Below are 15,333 nucleotides of genomic sequence, written 5' to 3' on the forward strand. Positions count from 1 at the left end.
CGTTCTGCTGTTATCCAAGTGCGAAATCAGCCACGGCAATCTTTACAACTGATTAAAGGAGCTATTTGCAAAGGTCCCAGAGGCGAGACCGATTGGCTCTGCCAGTGCTTGTTCAGTTTGTCCTGCTCGAGTCACGAGGACGTGCTTTCTTTACTTCAGCGGCTGTGAGCGCTTCCACTTTCGAAGCTGCCGGGATGTTGATACGTGGCCAGAAAGTGTGTGGGCATTCCTCGAAGGGCAGGTGGCACCCCTAAACGGACTGCGCTGGGATTGGGAAGCTTTGGCACTGGCTTGGCTTCAGGAAGAGTGATTGTACCCAGGGGGTGGCCCAGCACCCCTGCAATTAAAGCTGCGCTTTTCACCCCCACAGCAGAGGAAACGTGGCGGCATCTTCCTCCTCTGCTCCGGGTTCAAAGGCGGTGCATGGGGCCCGATGGAGTGAGAGAGGGGGCCCCTTGCTTTGAATGACATCCTACCCCCCCCCCTCTTACACTTGTAGTATATAGGACGCCCTTTGGCGGCGCAGGAAATGCCTCTCCCTCCCCTCTCGTCCCCTCCCCTCCCCCGCCTCTTCCAGATGTGGGCGCGGCTGTGGCTGCAGCTCCCGCTCTCTCAAGGCGCCTTGAGGCGGCTCTGCGGGGCTGTGTGGGCGCTGTCATCGAAGGATTCTTTGACGGACACCCCTCGTCCGTCCCTTGACCGCCGGTGAGTGACACCTTTCATTTTACAATCGCGGCCTTTGTTAAACTTAAACAAAAGTGCGCGGAGTTTCCTGACTCCGGACCCCCCCCCCCCCCCGCGTTTCATTAAGTTTGACAGCTGCCGTGACCCCCCCAGACCGGACCTCAGTCTCCGGGGAGAGTCTGAGGGGGGTCGCGGCATCTGTAAGAGTTAAAGAAGCGTGGGAGGGGAGAGGCCGGCGTTTCAAGCCCCCTCGCCCCCCGGCCTCTCTCCCCTCCAGACTCGGCCCCTCCCCGTCACCGCAGACACTTCCTCTGCCGGGGGCCGGTGATTTAAGGAACAACACTTTACAAAACACCATTGGAAAGAAGGTTCGGTGCCGCTTTTATTTGCATATTTCAGCGTCTGTGTTTTATTTTGGATTCTTAAATGTATAATCGGATGTTTATAAAATACTGTGGGCGCAGCTAAAGAGCCAGCAGTGACCGAGGGGCGCGTCCTATGACAGGCAGGTGCCTCCGGCCTCCGCCTCCTAAAACACCGCTTAGATTTAGGATTTTCATTCCAAGACTGTTTTATTGTCTTCAACAGCAACATCTCTGGAGCCGTCTTTATTCATTCCCTAACTAAACAAGCTTTATTTCACTTCCAGACTTGAAGTGACGTGTCTGTAGTTACACGCACTTTACTTATCTCTTCCCTTTTGGAATACACTCCAGGAAGCCCCCCCTACTCCCCCCCACTCTCAGTCTCCTTCTCTCCTCCCACATTGGAGTTTTACAAACGCCGCGGCTCCCCTTCAGACTATGTATCGGTGATCAGATCCGCCTAAAAACAGTGGACTCTCCGCTCACAGTGTTATGTTGCGTTGTGGGGTACGTGCATTGTAGTATCTCAGAGGGTCCCCCAATGATCACGGGACACTCGGTATCTTCTATCAGGTATCTTTTATTGTTTATCTCGTTACAGCCTCACAAGTATGCGTCCTTCCTCTGCCCCGCTCCCAGCGCTCTGCCCCTTGCCCTCTTGACCGGATGTGGTGTCCGGTGTCTGTCCCCAGAGTCTGCGACCCGTGGGTCCTAGTGCCCAGCTGTCTGGTCACGACATGCATGATATGTTAAACTCCTCGTGCTGTCGCCGCGGTTATCATCGGTCCTCTTACTTCCGTCACGGTCAGCGGGTCTTTCGAGAATGTGCTATCTGATTTCCTCTGTTGCCGTTGCCGCACTACCACTCTGTCACCTTCCTTCATTTTTGGTTTGGCAGCATGCCTCCTTTGATACGCGTAGACCTTCATTTTTGCCTTCGCTTCTCCATCTTTGATGGCTATGTCGCTTCTGTCTGCTTCTATCGGTGCTTCCATTTGTGGTAGCCTGGTCTTACTCGAGCGTCCTAGAACTAATTCAGCCGGGCAGCGGCCTGTGGAACTGTGAGGGCTGTTCCGGTAGTCCCTCAGTATTTGGCACAGTGCCTGTCCTATTGATATTTGTGTCAATTTTGCACTTTGAACGGCCTTCTTGATGATCCCCATAAATCGTTCTGCCATTCCGTTTGCTTGTGGCCACAGGGGCGTTATCTTCCGGTGTCGGATTCCAAGGTATTCCATACATTTTCGTAATTCCTCTCCTGAAAATAGTGGGCCATTGTCAGTCTTCAGTGTTTGCGGAGAGCCCCATGCGGCGAACACGTCATCCATTAATGGTAGCGTTGCATTTGCTGATGTTGATGCTACCTGTCTCACTATTGGGAACCGGAAGAATTCATCAATAATCATTAGTAGGTAGTTTCCTGTCTCTAGTGGTCCATAGAAATCTGCCGCCAATTCGGTCCACACTGCCTTTGGTAGTTCTGACATTTGAAGAGGCTCCGGTTTTGGTGGTAGTCCATCACCTGGCAGATGTGGCAGTGCGTGACAATCGCTTCAACCATGCTGTCTAGCCCCGGGAACCACACTTTTTCTCTCAGCATTTTCTTGGTTGCCACTATTCCTCTACGTGACTCGTGCGCCAGTTCAATTGTTTGCTTTCTCAGCGTGCGGGGCATCACTATCCTTGTGCCTCTCATCAGGATGCCATTCTCGGTCTCTGACAGTTCCTCATTTATTTTCTTAAATGCTAGCAGTTCATCCTTTGCCACCCCTTCCTCCAGAATACTGTTGTTGTTTATGTGCCTCCACCTATTGTAGTCTGGTTACCTTCTTGATGGCTTGCATGGTGAGGTCTCGTTTTGTCTCTTGTTCCAGCTCCGACATTGTTATTGAGGCTGGTGTGTTGTTCTTCAAGATGAAGTTTAGGTACTCCTCTGCCATTGTCGTGGCTTCTGCTTTGTGTGGCAATGGATGTCTGGACATGTAGTCAGCTGGGTTGTGTTCTTTGCCAGGCTTGTGTATTATTTTGAAGTTATAGTCCATTACCCTTATTCCCCACCTCTCTAATCTTTTTTTTTTTTTTTTTTTTTTTTTCCAAAACCTTTATTTGAGTAAGCAGAAAAAGGTACAAGGATGGGCCTACAACCGCACGGGCTGGCCGCTAATAAAGGCACAAGGCAGCAAAAGACATATACCCGTTGACAGGCACGAATCGAGCACACAGCCTTACTCCAACTAAACACAGAGCATTTCGAATTTTATTTTATAGAAAAGAACAACACACAACCAAGGCAAGTACATCGTAAGGAAGGTCATCCCAGAGGGTGGAGGGAAAGTACAGTAGCAGGAGAATGGAATCCGAGCCCTAGGGCTCCAGGAAAGTCGGGGGGGGGGGAGGGGAGAATTGGAAATACTAAGAAACCCTTATAAGGAAGGTTTCGGGAACGCTCACCTAGGGAGACAGATCAACCTCGGCCGTGCCCACAGGGGGGGGGGTACAAATGTCGCCACGGTACTCATTCCATTGACCCCAAATTTTCGTCCATGCCCTGGGCCTGCCCCTGGCCACATAAACCGTCTTCTCACGAAACATGGCCCAGTCCATGTTATCTTCCCATTTCGAAACCTCCGGTGGCCTAGAGGCACCCCAGAGTTGCGCCACATCCCTTTTCGCAACCATGTAACCCAGGGTGGCCCATCTGGTCTGGGCCACAGAGTAGTCAGTGGGTTCCCATACATTCAGGAGACATCGACGGGGTTCCGGCCGCAGAGGCACACCAGTCACAGCAGTCATCACCCCAAGCACATCAGACCAGTAAGCCGCCACAACCGGGCATTCCCAAAGAATATGCAAAAAAGTAGCACTCAACCCACAACCACGCTTACACAACCCATCCGAGGAAAATCCCATCATCACCAGACGCGGACCCGAAACATACACCCGATGAAGGATCTTAAGTTGGACCAAGCGGAGACGGGCAGGAATGGCCACCTCTTTAGGAGAAGAGAGTGCCGACTGCCAATCCTCATCATCCAGTTCCAAGCCATCGCCCACCCAAGCTTCCCGAAGCCGGACCAGTAAGTCCGCCCGATTATTGATCAATTTTTTATAAATCAGGGAAATGGTGCAATCAGGAAGATGTCCGTCAAGGACACGATCCTCAAGGGGGGAGGACTCAGGCGGGGTCTCGTCAGGAGTCAACACCGAGGTGAGGGCATGCCGGACCTGCAGATAACGAAAGAATTCCCGACCATTCAAACCATATTCCACTTGGAGGGATTGGAACGCTTTCACACCACCGCTAGCATACACATCACCCACCTTAAAAATCCCAATCATATCCCAGCGGTCGAAACCCTTGGAGGACCAGAGACTGCCCAGACGTTCCGAAGCATAAAGCGGCGTCGCCAGCGTCAGTCGGTCCTCCCAACCCAAACTCACAGTCGCGGCACGCCATACAGTCACTGCAGTCTTAGTCGGGCCCACAAGATGGCGCCCGGCCGAGCGAGAGTAAAGCACTCTATTAAAGTCACCCCCCGGAAGCTGGAGCTTATCCAACTCAAATGCGGGATTACGACCCGGTGAAAACATAGCGTGGTTAATGGCCGACAGCTGGGAAGCCCAATAATAACGTTTGATATCGGGGAGCGCCATGCCCCCGTCATACCAAGGGATGGTGAGTTTCGCAAGTGCAATACGCGGACGCCCATCCCAAATCAATTGCCTTTGAAGACTCTCGATCTCTCGGAAATAGGATTGGGGGATAGTGTCGAAGGAATTCTGAAGAGCGTAAAGGAATCGCGGCAAGGACATCCACCTCTCTAATCTTGGTGGTATCTTGGCGTTTGGGTTTCCATAGATTGTTATTAGAGCTTGGTGATCTGTTACTATCGTGAAAGGTTTCCCATATATGAACATGTGATAATGTTCGCAGGCCCACACAACTGCCAGGCTTTCTTTCTCCGGTTGAGAGTAAGCTCTCTCGATGTCTGACAGGCTCTTGCTCCCATAGGCTACTACACATCTTGGCGAGTCCTTTCCTGGTCTGTGTTGCGCCAATATTGCCCCCAATCCTACTGGGCTTGCGTCTACTGTTAGTTCTGTACACAGCAGTGGGTCAAAATATGCTAGATGATCCACAGCAGTCACTGCTTCTCTTATTTCTTCAAAGGCTTTGCCGCACTCTTTTGTCCATGCAAAAACCTGTCCTTGTTTCGTCAGTTCCCGCAGTGGTGAACTTACTGTCGCAAAGTCTTTGATATATCTTGCACAGTAACTGGCAAGACCAAGGAACGGCCAGACTTCAGCTACATCGCTTGGTGGCTTTGCTTTTTCCAATGTGTGTACCTTGCTGCGATCTGGCCTCATTCCCTTTTTTGAAAAAATATGTCCAAAGAACACAACTTCATCTCGCCGAAGTTCACACTTGTCTTCATTTGGTGTGAGGCCAGCCTGTTCTAGTTGGGAGCATACTTCCCGCAATGCCTTGTCGTGCTCTTCATCTGTCTTGCCAAATACTAGGATGTCGTCGCTGTAGTTTAGACTGTTTTTTACTGGCCTTATCACTTGTCTGATGGTTTCCTAAAATATTTCTGCTGCTGACGATATCCCAAAGCTTAGACGTTTGTAGCGGAACAGACCGAGGTGTGTCGAGAATGTTGTTATGTATCTCGATTGTGGATCCAGCTCTAGCTGGTGGTATCCCTTGCATAAATCTAGTTTCGAGAATCGTCTCGTTCCTGTCAGGCAGCTGATCATGTCATCAAGGTGCGGTCCAGGGTGTCTTTTTTCTTTCAATTGCCATGTTTGGTATCCTCATGTCAACACGATCCTAATCTTTGATGTATTTTTCTTTGGTACGGCCACTATTGGCGACATGTTAGGTAATTGAGAGGGACCCCTTCACACACCAGGGGAATAGGATACTCGTAAACAGTAAAAAATCAGAGAAATCCCTTGGCGGACAGAACTAAACCCTTAGCCCATGTATTAGCAAAGGTTTTCACATCAAATATAAGAACACATTTTTTTTGTTGTTGTTAAAAACAGGGGAAGTTTTTCACTTTTTATTTGTGTTAAAAACACATTAAATGTTATACTTCAACAGATTATAATTTCATAAAAACATATACAGTGCTCTCACCACCATATTCAACTAAAATGCATAAGTATACAATTAATACACAATAATATAAACATAAAAATTATCGTCATGTGCAGCAAATAAAATGAATTTGAAAGGAGAGGAAAAGAGGAGAGACAAACACAGACAGTACTTTTTGTCATAAGATTGCACATCTAACCAGACCAATTTAGAGCTATATCCTGGGCCTATTTGATTAATCTTGTCTGCAGGATAAGCTTAGTCCCGTGATTGTGCTGATATGGGTGTCGACGCGTTTCGATGGCTTTTAACAGTAATGTGCCATCTTTTTCAAGACTGTTTGATGGGTCTCTCTTAGAAAAAGGTACTGGTTGGTTACCAATTTGATCAAGTCCTGTGGACAAACATATTGCCATCAGTATCAAATAAGGAAGCCATGTTCAATTCATCCTATACATGGGATACCTGAGCATTGATAGGACATACTATCAGTAATTTGCATCTCATTCACATATTTTTTTAGGTTCAATAGCTGTCCATAATTCGCTGTCAAGGAGATCTATACAGAGTTTTGCTTCTCACATATTTCGTTCAATGCAAAACAAACATTAGTCATTTAACATATCTGTATATTGATAACGGTTTGTTCCTCCAGTTCTAATATATGGGCTAGTGGGCTATATCTAGTTGCTAGATCATCCCATGTTCTGGTCCCAATTGTCCCATATCAACATGTGCTCAGGGTGTTACTTCCTAGGTTTAATCGCAGTCTGTGGGCATTTCCCCAAATGTATGATTGGCATATATCCCCCAGGGTCTATACAGGCAAATTTGATAAATTGTTTACCCAGGGCGTTGGCCCTTCTGCCGGCTCTATGATGTCCTGTTTCAGTAGTGCTTCTATTTCTTCTTCCACCTGAGGTTGCAGGTGTATTGGTACTCGCCGGTGATGCTGAGCTACTGGTTTCTTTGTCGATATGTAGCGTAATTTGTCGCCCTTTTAGCTTTCCTAGTCCTTTCAGTAGCTTTGGATATTCTTTTAAGATGCTTCCCTTTTCTGACATGTTGTATGTCATCTCGATCAGGCCCATCACTTGTGCTGTGACATTACTCAGTAGGCATGGTGCTGGAATGTCTCCTCTCAGCGCGTGAATTTCTTCTCTTAGCGTTTGGTTCTTGTATGTTATGTTTTCTGTGATCTTCCCTAGGTTCGTTACTGGTTTCCTTGAACCCCAAGTGAACACTTCAACTCTTGATGGTTGTAGCGCCGGTTTTATTTCCATCGTTTCATATTCTGACGCACACATGATGTTGCATGTGGCGCCGCTGTCAAGCACGAACCGTGCCTTGTGTGGTCCGACATCTATTGTCACAGATTCTGTCTTTTTAATTGCCTTCTTATCCACCAGGCGAATGTTTTCCTCCATTGTGCCTTCATCTGTGGACATGAGGTATAGTCGTTGCACTTTCTCTTCTCTTCCTCGTCTCCTGACTCTACTGATGAACTCCTGTTTGCTGTTTCGATGTGCCTGACATGCCTGCTTGTCGCCATCCGCGGCCTTCCTGGTTTTCCTCTTTCATTCCTAAACTGTATTCCTTGGCACACACTGGTGAAGTGGTTGCTCCTGTTACATTTTCGGCAAGTTTGACCAAACGCCGGGCATGCGCCTTTATGTGGAAATTTTAAACCGCATCGGTAACACTGTGACTCTTGTTGTTTCCTTGTTGTATGTACGTTTTGTCCTTTCTTCCAGTTGCCGGCAAGGCTGTTGTCTGTCATGCGGTGTTCAATTCGCCTTTCCATTTGCTTTGATTGTAGTTTCGCTCTTGCTTCTGCTCTTGCTAGCGACAGGATGTTTTCTAGCGATGTTGGTTCCTTCAGTATTCGTGTGCGGAAATCGGTGTCACAACACCCTTCGATGATCCATGGATCATCGTTCGTGTTCATACTTGTCGAACTCGCAGTGCGTCACTAACTTCCTTAGTCGCGTTGCAAAGTCATCAAGCGACTCATCTGTGTGTTGGAAAGCTATGGTGAAGGTGTATCTTTCTAAATCGATGTTTCTTTGAGGGTCAAATTTCTCTGTCAGGCACTTGATGAGCTTTTTGTAGCTTGATGTCTCACTTGCTGGTAATGTTACTATTAGTTCATCCACGTCATCACCCACTAAGTTTAAAAACAGGCCCTGTTTCTTGGCTTCTACTACGTCGGTGGCCTCCATGTATCTTTCAAACCTTGCGATCCATCGTTCCCATCTTATTCCTACTTGTGGTTCTGATAAATTGAATGGTAGTGGTCTGCGATATTGGGCGCTTGTTCTTGGTTCTGCCATATTTGTATTTATGTCTTTTTCTTAGGTACTTTCTCGTTATGCTCTTTGTGGCACTTTTTCTTTTGGGGCTCTTTCTGGCACTTTGTCCCCTTTTTTTTGTTCTCCAGAGTTCTTTCTTTATTCTTTATTTTGTATTTTGCTTCCTTTGCCACCTTTTTCCTTTCTTTTGGGCTCTTTCTGGCCCTTTTACAAGCTTTTTCGCCTTTGCCTGACTTCAAAATGGCTGCCGGATTTTCTGTCTTCCTATTGGCTCCTTCGCCTGACCTCAAAATGGCCGCTGAGATTCTCGCGAGAGGTCGCGCCAATTTCGTTTCTTTCGTGCTCTTTCATACAGCGCTTACCGGGCATAGGTGATCTTGTTATTACAGCGGTCGGGGTGGGCTCCCGCATCGCTGCTCCTCTTCACTGCTCCCAGACAGCTTCACTTTCAGTTTGATGGACGCAATCCAGGGTGGGCTCCTGGTCTGATCTCAATGTGGGCGATCCGACACGCGCGGCTTCTGCAAAAACCTTCGTCGCCAGTTGTAGTATCTCACAGGGTCCCCCAATGATCTCGATATCTTCTATCGGGTATCTTTTATTGTTTATCTCATTACAGCCTCACAAGTATGCGTCCTTCCTCTGCCCCGCTCCCAGCGCTCTGCCCCATGCCCTCTTGACCGGATGTGGTGTCCGGTGTCTGTCCCCAGAGTCTGCGACCCGTGGGTCCTAGTGCCCAGCTGTCTGGTCACGACATGCATGATATGTTAAACTCCCTCGTGCTGTCTGTGCAGATGTGTGAGGTGTCCTGACTCCCTTGCCCTGTCTGTACAGATGTGTGAGGTGTCCTGACTCCCTCGCCCTGTCTGTGCAGTTGTGTGAGGTGTCCTGACTCCCTCGCGCTGTCTGTGCAGATGTGTGAGCTGTCATGACTCCCTCGCCCTGTCTGTGCAGATGTGAGGTGTATCGGCTCCCTCGCCCTATCTGTGCAGATGTGTGAGGTGTCCTGACTCCCTTGCTCTGTCTGTGCAGATGTGTGAGGTGTCCTGACTCCCTCGTCCTCTGTCCAGATGTGTTAGGTATCCTGACTCCCTCGCGCTGTCTGTGCAGATGTGGGGTGTCCTGACTCCCTCGCTCTGTTTGTGCAGATGTGTGAGGTGTCCCAGCTCCCTCGCCCTATCTGTGCAGATGTGTGAGGTGTTCTTACTCCCTTGTCCTTACTGTGCAGATGTGTGAGGTGTCCTGACTCCCTTGTCCTGTCTGTGCAGATGTGTGAGGTGTCCTGATTCCCTCGTCCTCTCTGTGCAGATGTGTGAGGTATCCTGACTCCCTCGCGCTGTCTGTGCAGATGTGAGGTGTCCTGACTCCCTCGCTCTGTTTGTGCAGATGTGTGAGGTGTCCCAGCTCCCTCGCCCTATCTGTGCTGATGTGTGAGGTGTCCTGACTCCCTTGTCCTGTCTGTGCAGATGTGTGAGGTGTCCTGACTCCCTTGCCCTCTCTGTGCTGATGTGTGAGGTGTCCTGACTCCCTTGTCCTGTCTGTGCAGATGTGGGGTGTCCTGCCGCCCTCGCACTGTCTGTGCAGATGTGAGGTGTCCCGGCTCCCTCGCCTTGTCTGTGCAGATGTGTGGTGTCCTGACTCCCTTGCCCTGGCTGTGCAGATGTGTGAGGTGTCCTGACTCCCTTGCCCTCTCTGTGCTGATGTGTGAGGTGTCCTGACTCCCTTGTCCTGTCTGTGCAGATGTGGGGTGTCCTGCCGCCCTCGCACTGTCTGTGCAGATGTGAGGTGTCCCGGCTCCCTCGCCTTGTCTGTGCAGATGTGTGGTGTCCTGACTCCCTCGCGCTGTCACTGCCCGCGTGCTGCTGTTTGGAGCTCAGCTGATAGGTGAGAGATGCTTTTATTTCTATTCCCCATGACAGAGCTAAAAGTCCTTCAAATAATTGGTAATCTTAAACCGTCCTCCCGCACAAAGACCCCTTACCCTCTAAGCATATCCCTGCCCTTAAGCACATCATTACCCCATACTGGACCATAATCATCAACAACTCTCTCTCCACTGGATGTGTCCCCACTTCCCTTCAACTCGGACAAATCTCTCACTTAATAAAGAACCGCAATGACCTAAATAATCTACGGCACATCACTAACCTCCCCCTTCTCTCAAAAGTCCTTGGAAAATGTGTCCTCCTACAACTAGACAAACACATCGAAAACTTCAACCTACTCAACCCTTTCAATCAGGCTTCAGGAAAAGCTGCAGCACCGAAACGGCAATGCTCAATGTTATCGATGACATCCACCACTCACTCGATAATGGCGAGACTTGCCTTCTTATCCTCCTTGATCTCTCTGCAGCATTCAATATAATCAACGATTCAGCCATCCTTAACATGCTTAGGACCTGTTTCGGCCTTAATGGTACTGCCTATAAATGGTTTGTCTCCTACCTACAACACTCAGCAAATCAAAATTCAAAACTGTCTTTCTAACCCAACTCCTGTCTCCCTTGGAGTTCCCCAAGGTTCTATTCTCTCTCCCTCCCTCTTTAAGCTCTTCATGGAACCCCTCACCCTCATTCTCAAACAAGCAGGCATCAACTACCACCCCTACGCCGACGACACCCAAATCTATTACAAGATCAAAAATCACGCTGACATTCACACCTGAACAACACCCTCACCAAGATCCAAACCTGGTTTAATTCCAATCATCTCAAACTTAATCCTAATAAAACCAAAATCATTCTCTTCTCCCCTAAAAATAACCCCCTCCCCGTTCAAGCCTAGATCTCTGACCTTAACGCACTCAACTGCTCACTCACCTTGTCCAACTCCATCAAATCTCTTGGTATTTCTATTGACAACACCCTAACCCTCAACGTCCACATCAAAAACACTGCTAAAGGAGCCCTCTGCAATCTCCGTCACCTCAAAATCAAACCGGTGACTTTAAACTTGTATTTCAGTCACTTGTTCTCTCACGTATTGATTATGGTAACACCATCCTCAACGGAATCCCCAAGTTCCACCTTGCTCCAATCAAAGCTGTGCTCAACCTTGCAGCCAGGCTCATCACAAACTGCAAACGTTTCGATCATATATCCCCGGCTCTCAAATCTCTAAAATGGCTTCCTATTGAAGGCACATCTGCCTACAAAACTGCCTGCATTACTCATAAAGCCCTCCACCAAAACACTCCGCAGTACCTCTCAAAGAAACTCCTCATTGCGGGTACCACTCGATCTCTGAGAAGCACCAACACTCTCCTCCTAATTCCACCTCTGCATAAAAAGAAAGCCACACAATCTCGCTCCTTCTCTGGTAATGCCCCTATCATCTGGAATGCCCTTCCAAAAAACCTGCACTGTAACGCCTCCCATTCCAGCTTCAAAAAAGACCTCAACATCCACCTCCTCAATCATTACTGGGGATACAAACCTGTGACCTGCCCCTGATCTCCAATCTCCATGTTATATTTGGCCAGTAAAACCTGTCCATTTACCTATCGGATTTGTATATCCCGCATGCTGTCTTCATTATTCCTTATCTACTTGTTTACCATGTTGGCCCAATTATTATTGGGGGTCCTAACCAGTGACCTGCACTTGACCCCAATCACCATGTTATATTTGTCTAGTTATATGTCCATTTCCCACCTAATGACTTGAAGTATTTTTCTCTTGCACCTATTTATCTATTATGCTTTGTATACTTAGCTTGTTGTTTCATTATCTTTTATCTACTTGTATGCCATGTTTATATTATCTTACTCATGTAAAGCGCTCTGATACCTCTGGGTCTTGCCAGCGCTATATAAAACTTTTTTAAATAAATAGTGTTGTCAAGGAAAGCTTTTACTATGTTTTGTTACTTTAAGGGGTCAATGCATTTATTGTTGGTAACAGAATAATGACACACTGTTTACATTAATCAAAAAGAACAAGGTGCTCCAAAATATTAATGCGCAGTGAAAGTGACTCTAGTGATAAAGCGAGTGCGCTAGTGCTCGATGCAGACATACAAACATGTGTCTGATTGGGATAATATGGTGTGGTACGTGACACTCACGCTGAGAGTGTCAAAACCTCAATCATGGTTAAAAATCAGTACACATCTATTGTTGTCGATGTTTCGACCCTTTGGCACAATAACTTATAGCAGGTCATCATCAGGACTAAAGTTAAAAAGGGAGACACCAGGGGCAAAGGTGCTGCAGAGACCCTCACCCATCGATGTGTCTGTCTTATGTACGTGGCAAGCATCTGCTAACTGGAAGGAAGGAGCCAGATACAGGGTATATGGACCCTCAGTCAGAGGTGTATCTGTCTTATGTACGCAGACAGGCATCTGGTAACCGTGAGCAAGGAGCCAGATATAGGGTATATGGACACTCAATCGAAGGTGTATCTGTCTTATGTACGGGACAAGCATCTGCTAACTGTAAGCAAGGAGCCAGATATAGGGTATATGGACACCCAGTCGGAGGTGTATCTGTCTTATGTATGGGGCAAGCATCTGCTAACTGTAAGCAAGGAGCCAGATATAGGGTATATGGACCCTCAGTCGGAGGTGTATCTGTCTTATGTACGGAGGCAGGCATCTGCTAACTGTAAGCATGGAGCCAGATACAGGGTATATGGACCCTCAGTCGGAGGTGTATCTGTCTTGTGTACGGGGCAGGCATCTGCTAACTGTAAGCATGTAGCCAGATACTGGGTATATGGACCCTCAGTCGGCGGTGTATCTGTCTTATGTACGGGACAATCATCTGCTAACTGTAAGCATGTAGCCAGATACAGGGTATATGGACCCTCAGTCGGAGGTGTATCTGTCTTATGTACGGGCCAGGCATCTGCTAACTGTAAGCAAGGAGCCAGATATAGGGTATATGGACCCTCAGTCATAGGTGTATCAATAAAGATACTTCAGAAAGCCTCAGAGGGTAGAGAGCAAATGTCGGGAAGGGTGCAGGAATCCAGAAAACAGATATGTGTATAACCAGGTCCCTCAGGAGAACCACAGCAGACTGGGGGAAGAAGCTACCGAGGATTACTGGCAGGGCTGGGATAGGCCTTCCAACACTGGGTATCCCTGTATCCTGAACCACTGTAAGGGTGGAGACAGGTCCGGCCTGCATGCTCTGTGCGGTTACTGACCAGTCCAATTAGTTTGGAATTGAGCCTGGTTACGCCTGTAGACATATGATTCATGCATGAAGAGGGGTGACGGAGTGAATACCTCTTATTACACATGTCCCGGGGAGTACCATGGCCACCGACCAGAATCCTACAAATCAGTACAGGGGCTCGTACTGTCATGAATCCAATCGGACCACCATAACTATGACTGTGTGACAGATCTCAGCTGAATTCACCTGAATGATGCATTTTTCTTGCAGGCACTGATGCTCATGCTGTATAATGGCTCATGGAAGCAGCCCAAAGACCGCCAGGGATGTGATCCATCGTTGTTTACTAGAACTGACTGAACAAGAGTTCAAGGAATTCAAAGTTCGGCTACGAGACTGCGCGGTTGAACCTGGACAGGTAAAGATCCCAAGATCACGACTCGAAAATGCGGATCACTTGGATACCGCGAACACTATGATCGAACATTACGGTGACCGAAGGGCCCTCGAGATAACACAACATGTACTAGAGAGAATTCCCAGAAAGGACCTTGTGGAAGAACTTGAACCTGCAGCACAGAGATGTGAGTACCCGGATGTTGTACTGTGGAGCTTGGAGCTGAGCGATGCATTCTTGTTCAACTTTGACTAATAAAATGTGAATTTGAGTTGCAGGGTTTGTAAAACTCTGTGCTCAGGGGGACTTTGGGTCTGTGGACTCACTGCAGTTCTTAGCAGCAGTTCTTTTATTTGTCCTATATGCAAATTAGAGCTGCAGAAAAAGACCCGAAAAGGACTGCTCACCTGTCATGATTGTGGTTGTGATATATTATGCACTGTTTTATTGTTTCATCTATTTGTGTACCCTCTGTTTGTAACTCCTCACCTATAGAGTGATGACCCTTTTGAAAAGGTTATGGGTCACCTCACAAGAGCACAACATTTCAATGGGAGGAGAAGATATATGGAGAGTGAAGAAGGGGGGTTGTTTTGTTGGTCACTAGGGTGACATTTTGCTGTTAATTAGCCATTGAGCCGGTTAGTAGCAAAGGATGTCATTATAGCAGAGATTATGTACTATTCGGCCAATGACTGGACAGTCAAAAAATACACACCACTGCTTACCTGAAACAGTACAGTATTCAGTAAAATATAAAGCATTTCTTTCATATCAGGGTTAATAGTTTTGTTAGTTTATCCCTCCTCATTGAAGGATAACAGCAAAGGCCTCGGAAGGGCCTACAAACATTTAAGCTGTTGTTTCTGCTGTTAGTAGATGCACCTTCCGCATGTTCATCCTTCTGGGCTACCTTCAGCCCACACGTGTTTCGCCCCTGTATGGCTCTTCACCTGAAGCTTCCTCAGGATGAGGTCCAGTCGTTAACGTGAAGTGAACAGAGTATCAGAAATAGAATCCATCTGTCTGTATGGATGTCTGTCAACAGACTGAGGTAGAAGGACACACCTTTCTTAATCCCAATTAACCAGAGAGTGGGAATCTACAGAGGAAGGACTATAACTTATCATGACAGGAATAACGTATGCAGACTGTACTGCAAGGTTGTTACTAATTGGAGAAGGTGTCTGGTGGCTCAGTGGACTAATGCGTCCACTGCAGGGGCCTGTATTCAACCTCATGGTCACAGGTTCAAAATCCCGGCTGGTTCACTCAGCCTCTTATCCATCTGAGGCCGATAAAATGAGTACCATTGAGTTGGGTAACAAAAAACATCTGGTATTC

General features: G+C 47.8%; 1 protein-coding gene across 1 annotated transcript in view; it reads left to right on the forward strand.

Annotated features, from left to right (window-relative positions):
- Window positions 1-209: 209 nt before the first annotated feature.
- Window positions 210-15,333, forward strand: part of LOC144774147 (NACHT, LRR and PYD domains-containing protein 12-like) — an 816,909-nt gene continuing 801,785 nt past the window's right edge. The window contains exons 1-2 of the mRNA XM_078659166.1: window positions 210-705; window positions 13,863-14,176. Of these exons, the coding sequence (XP_078515292.1) occupies window positions 13,885-14,176 (292 nt within the window). The 5' untranslated portion in view covers window positions 210-705; window positions 13,863-13,884. The remainder of the gene's footprint in view (window positions 706-13,862; window positions 14,177-15,333) is intronic.

Source organism: Lissotriton helveticus, chromosome 8, assembly GCF_964261635.1.
Source record: "Lissotriton helveticus chromosome 8, aLisHel1.1, whole genome shotgun sequence".
In the NCBI taxonomy this organism is placed as follows: Eukaryota; Metazoa; Chordata; class Amphibia; order Caudata; family Salamandridae; genus Lissotriton; species Lissotriton helveticus.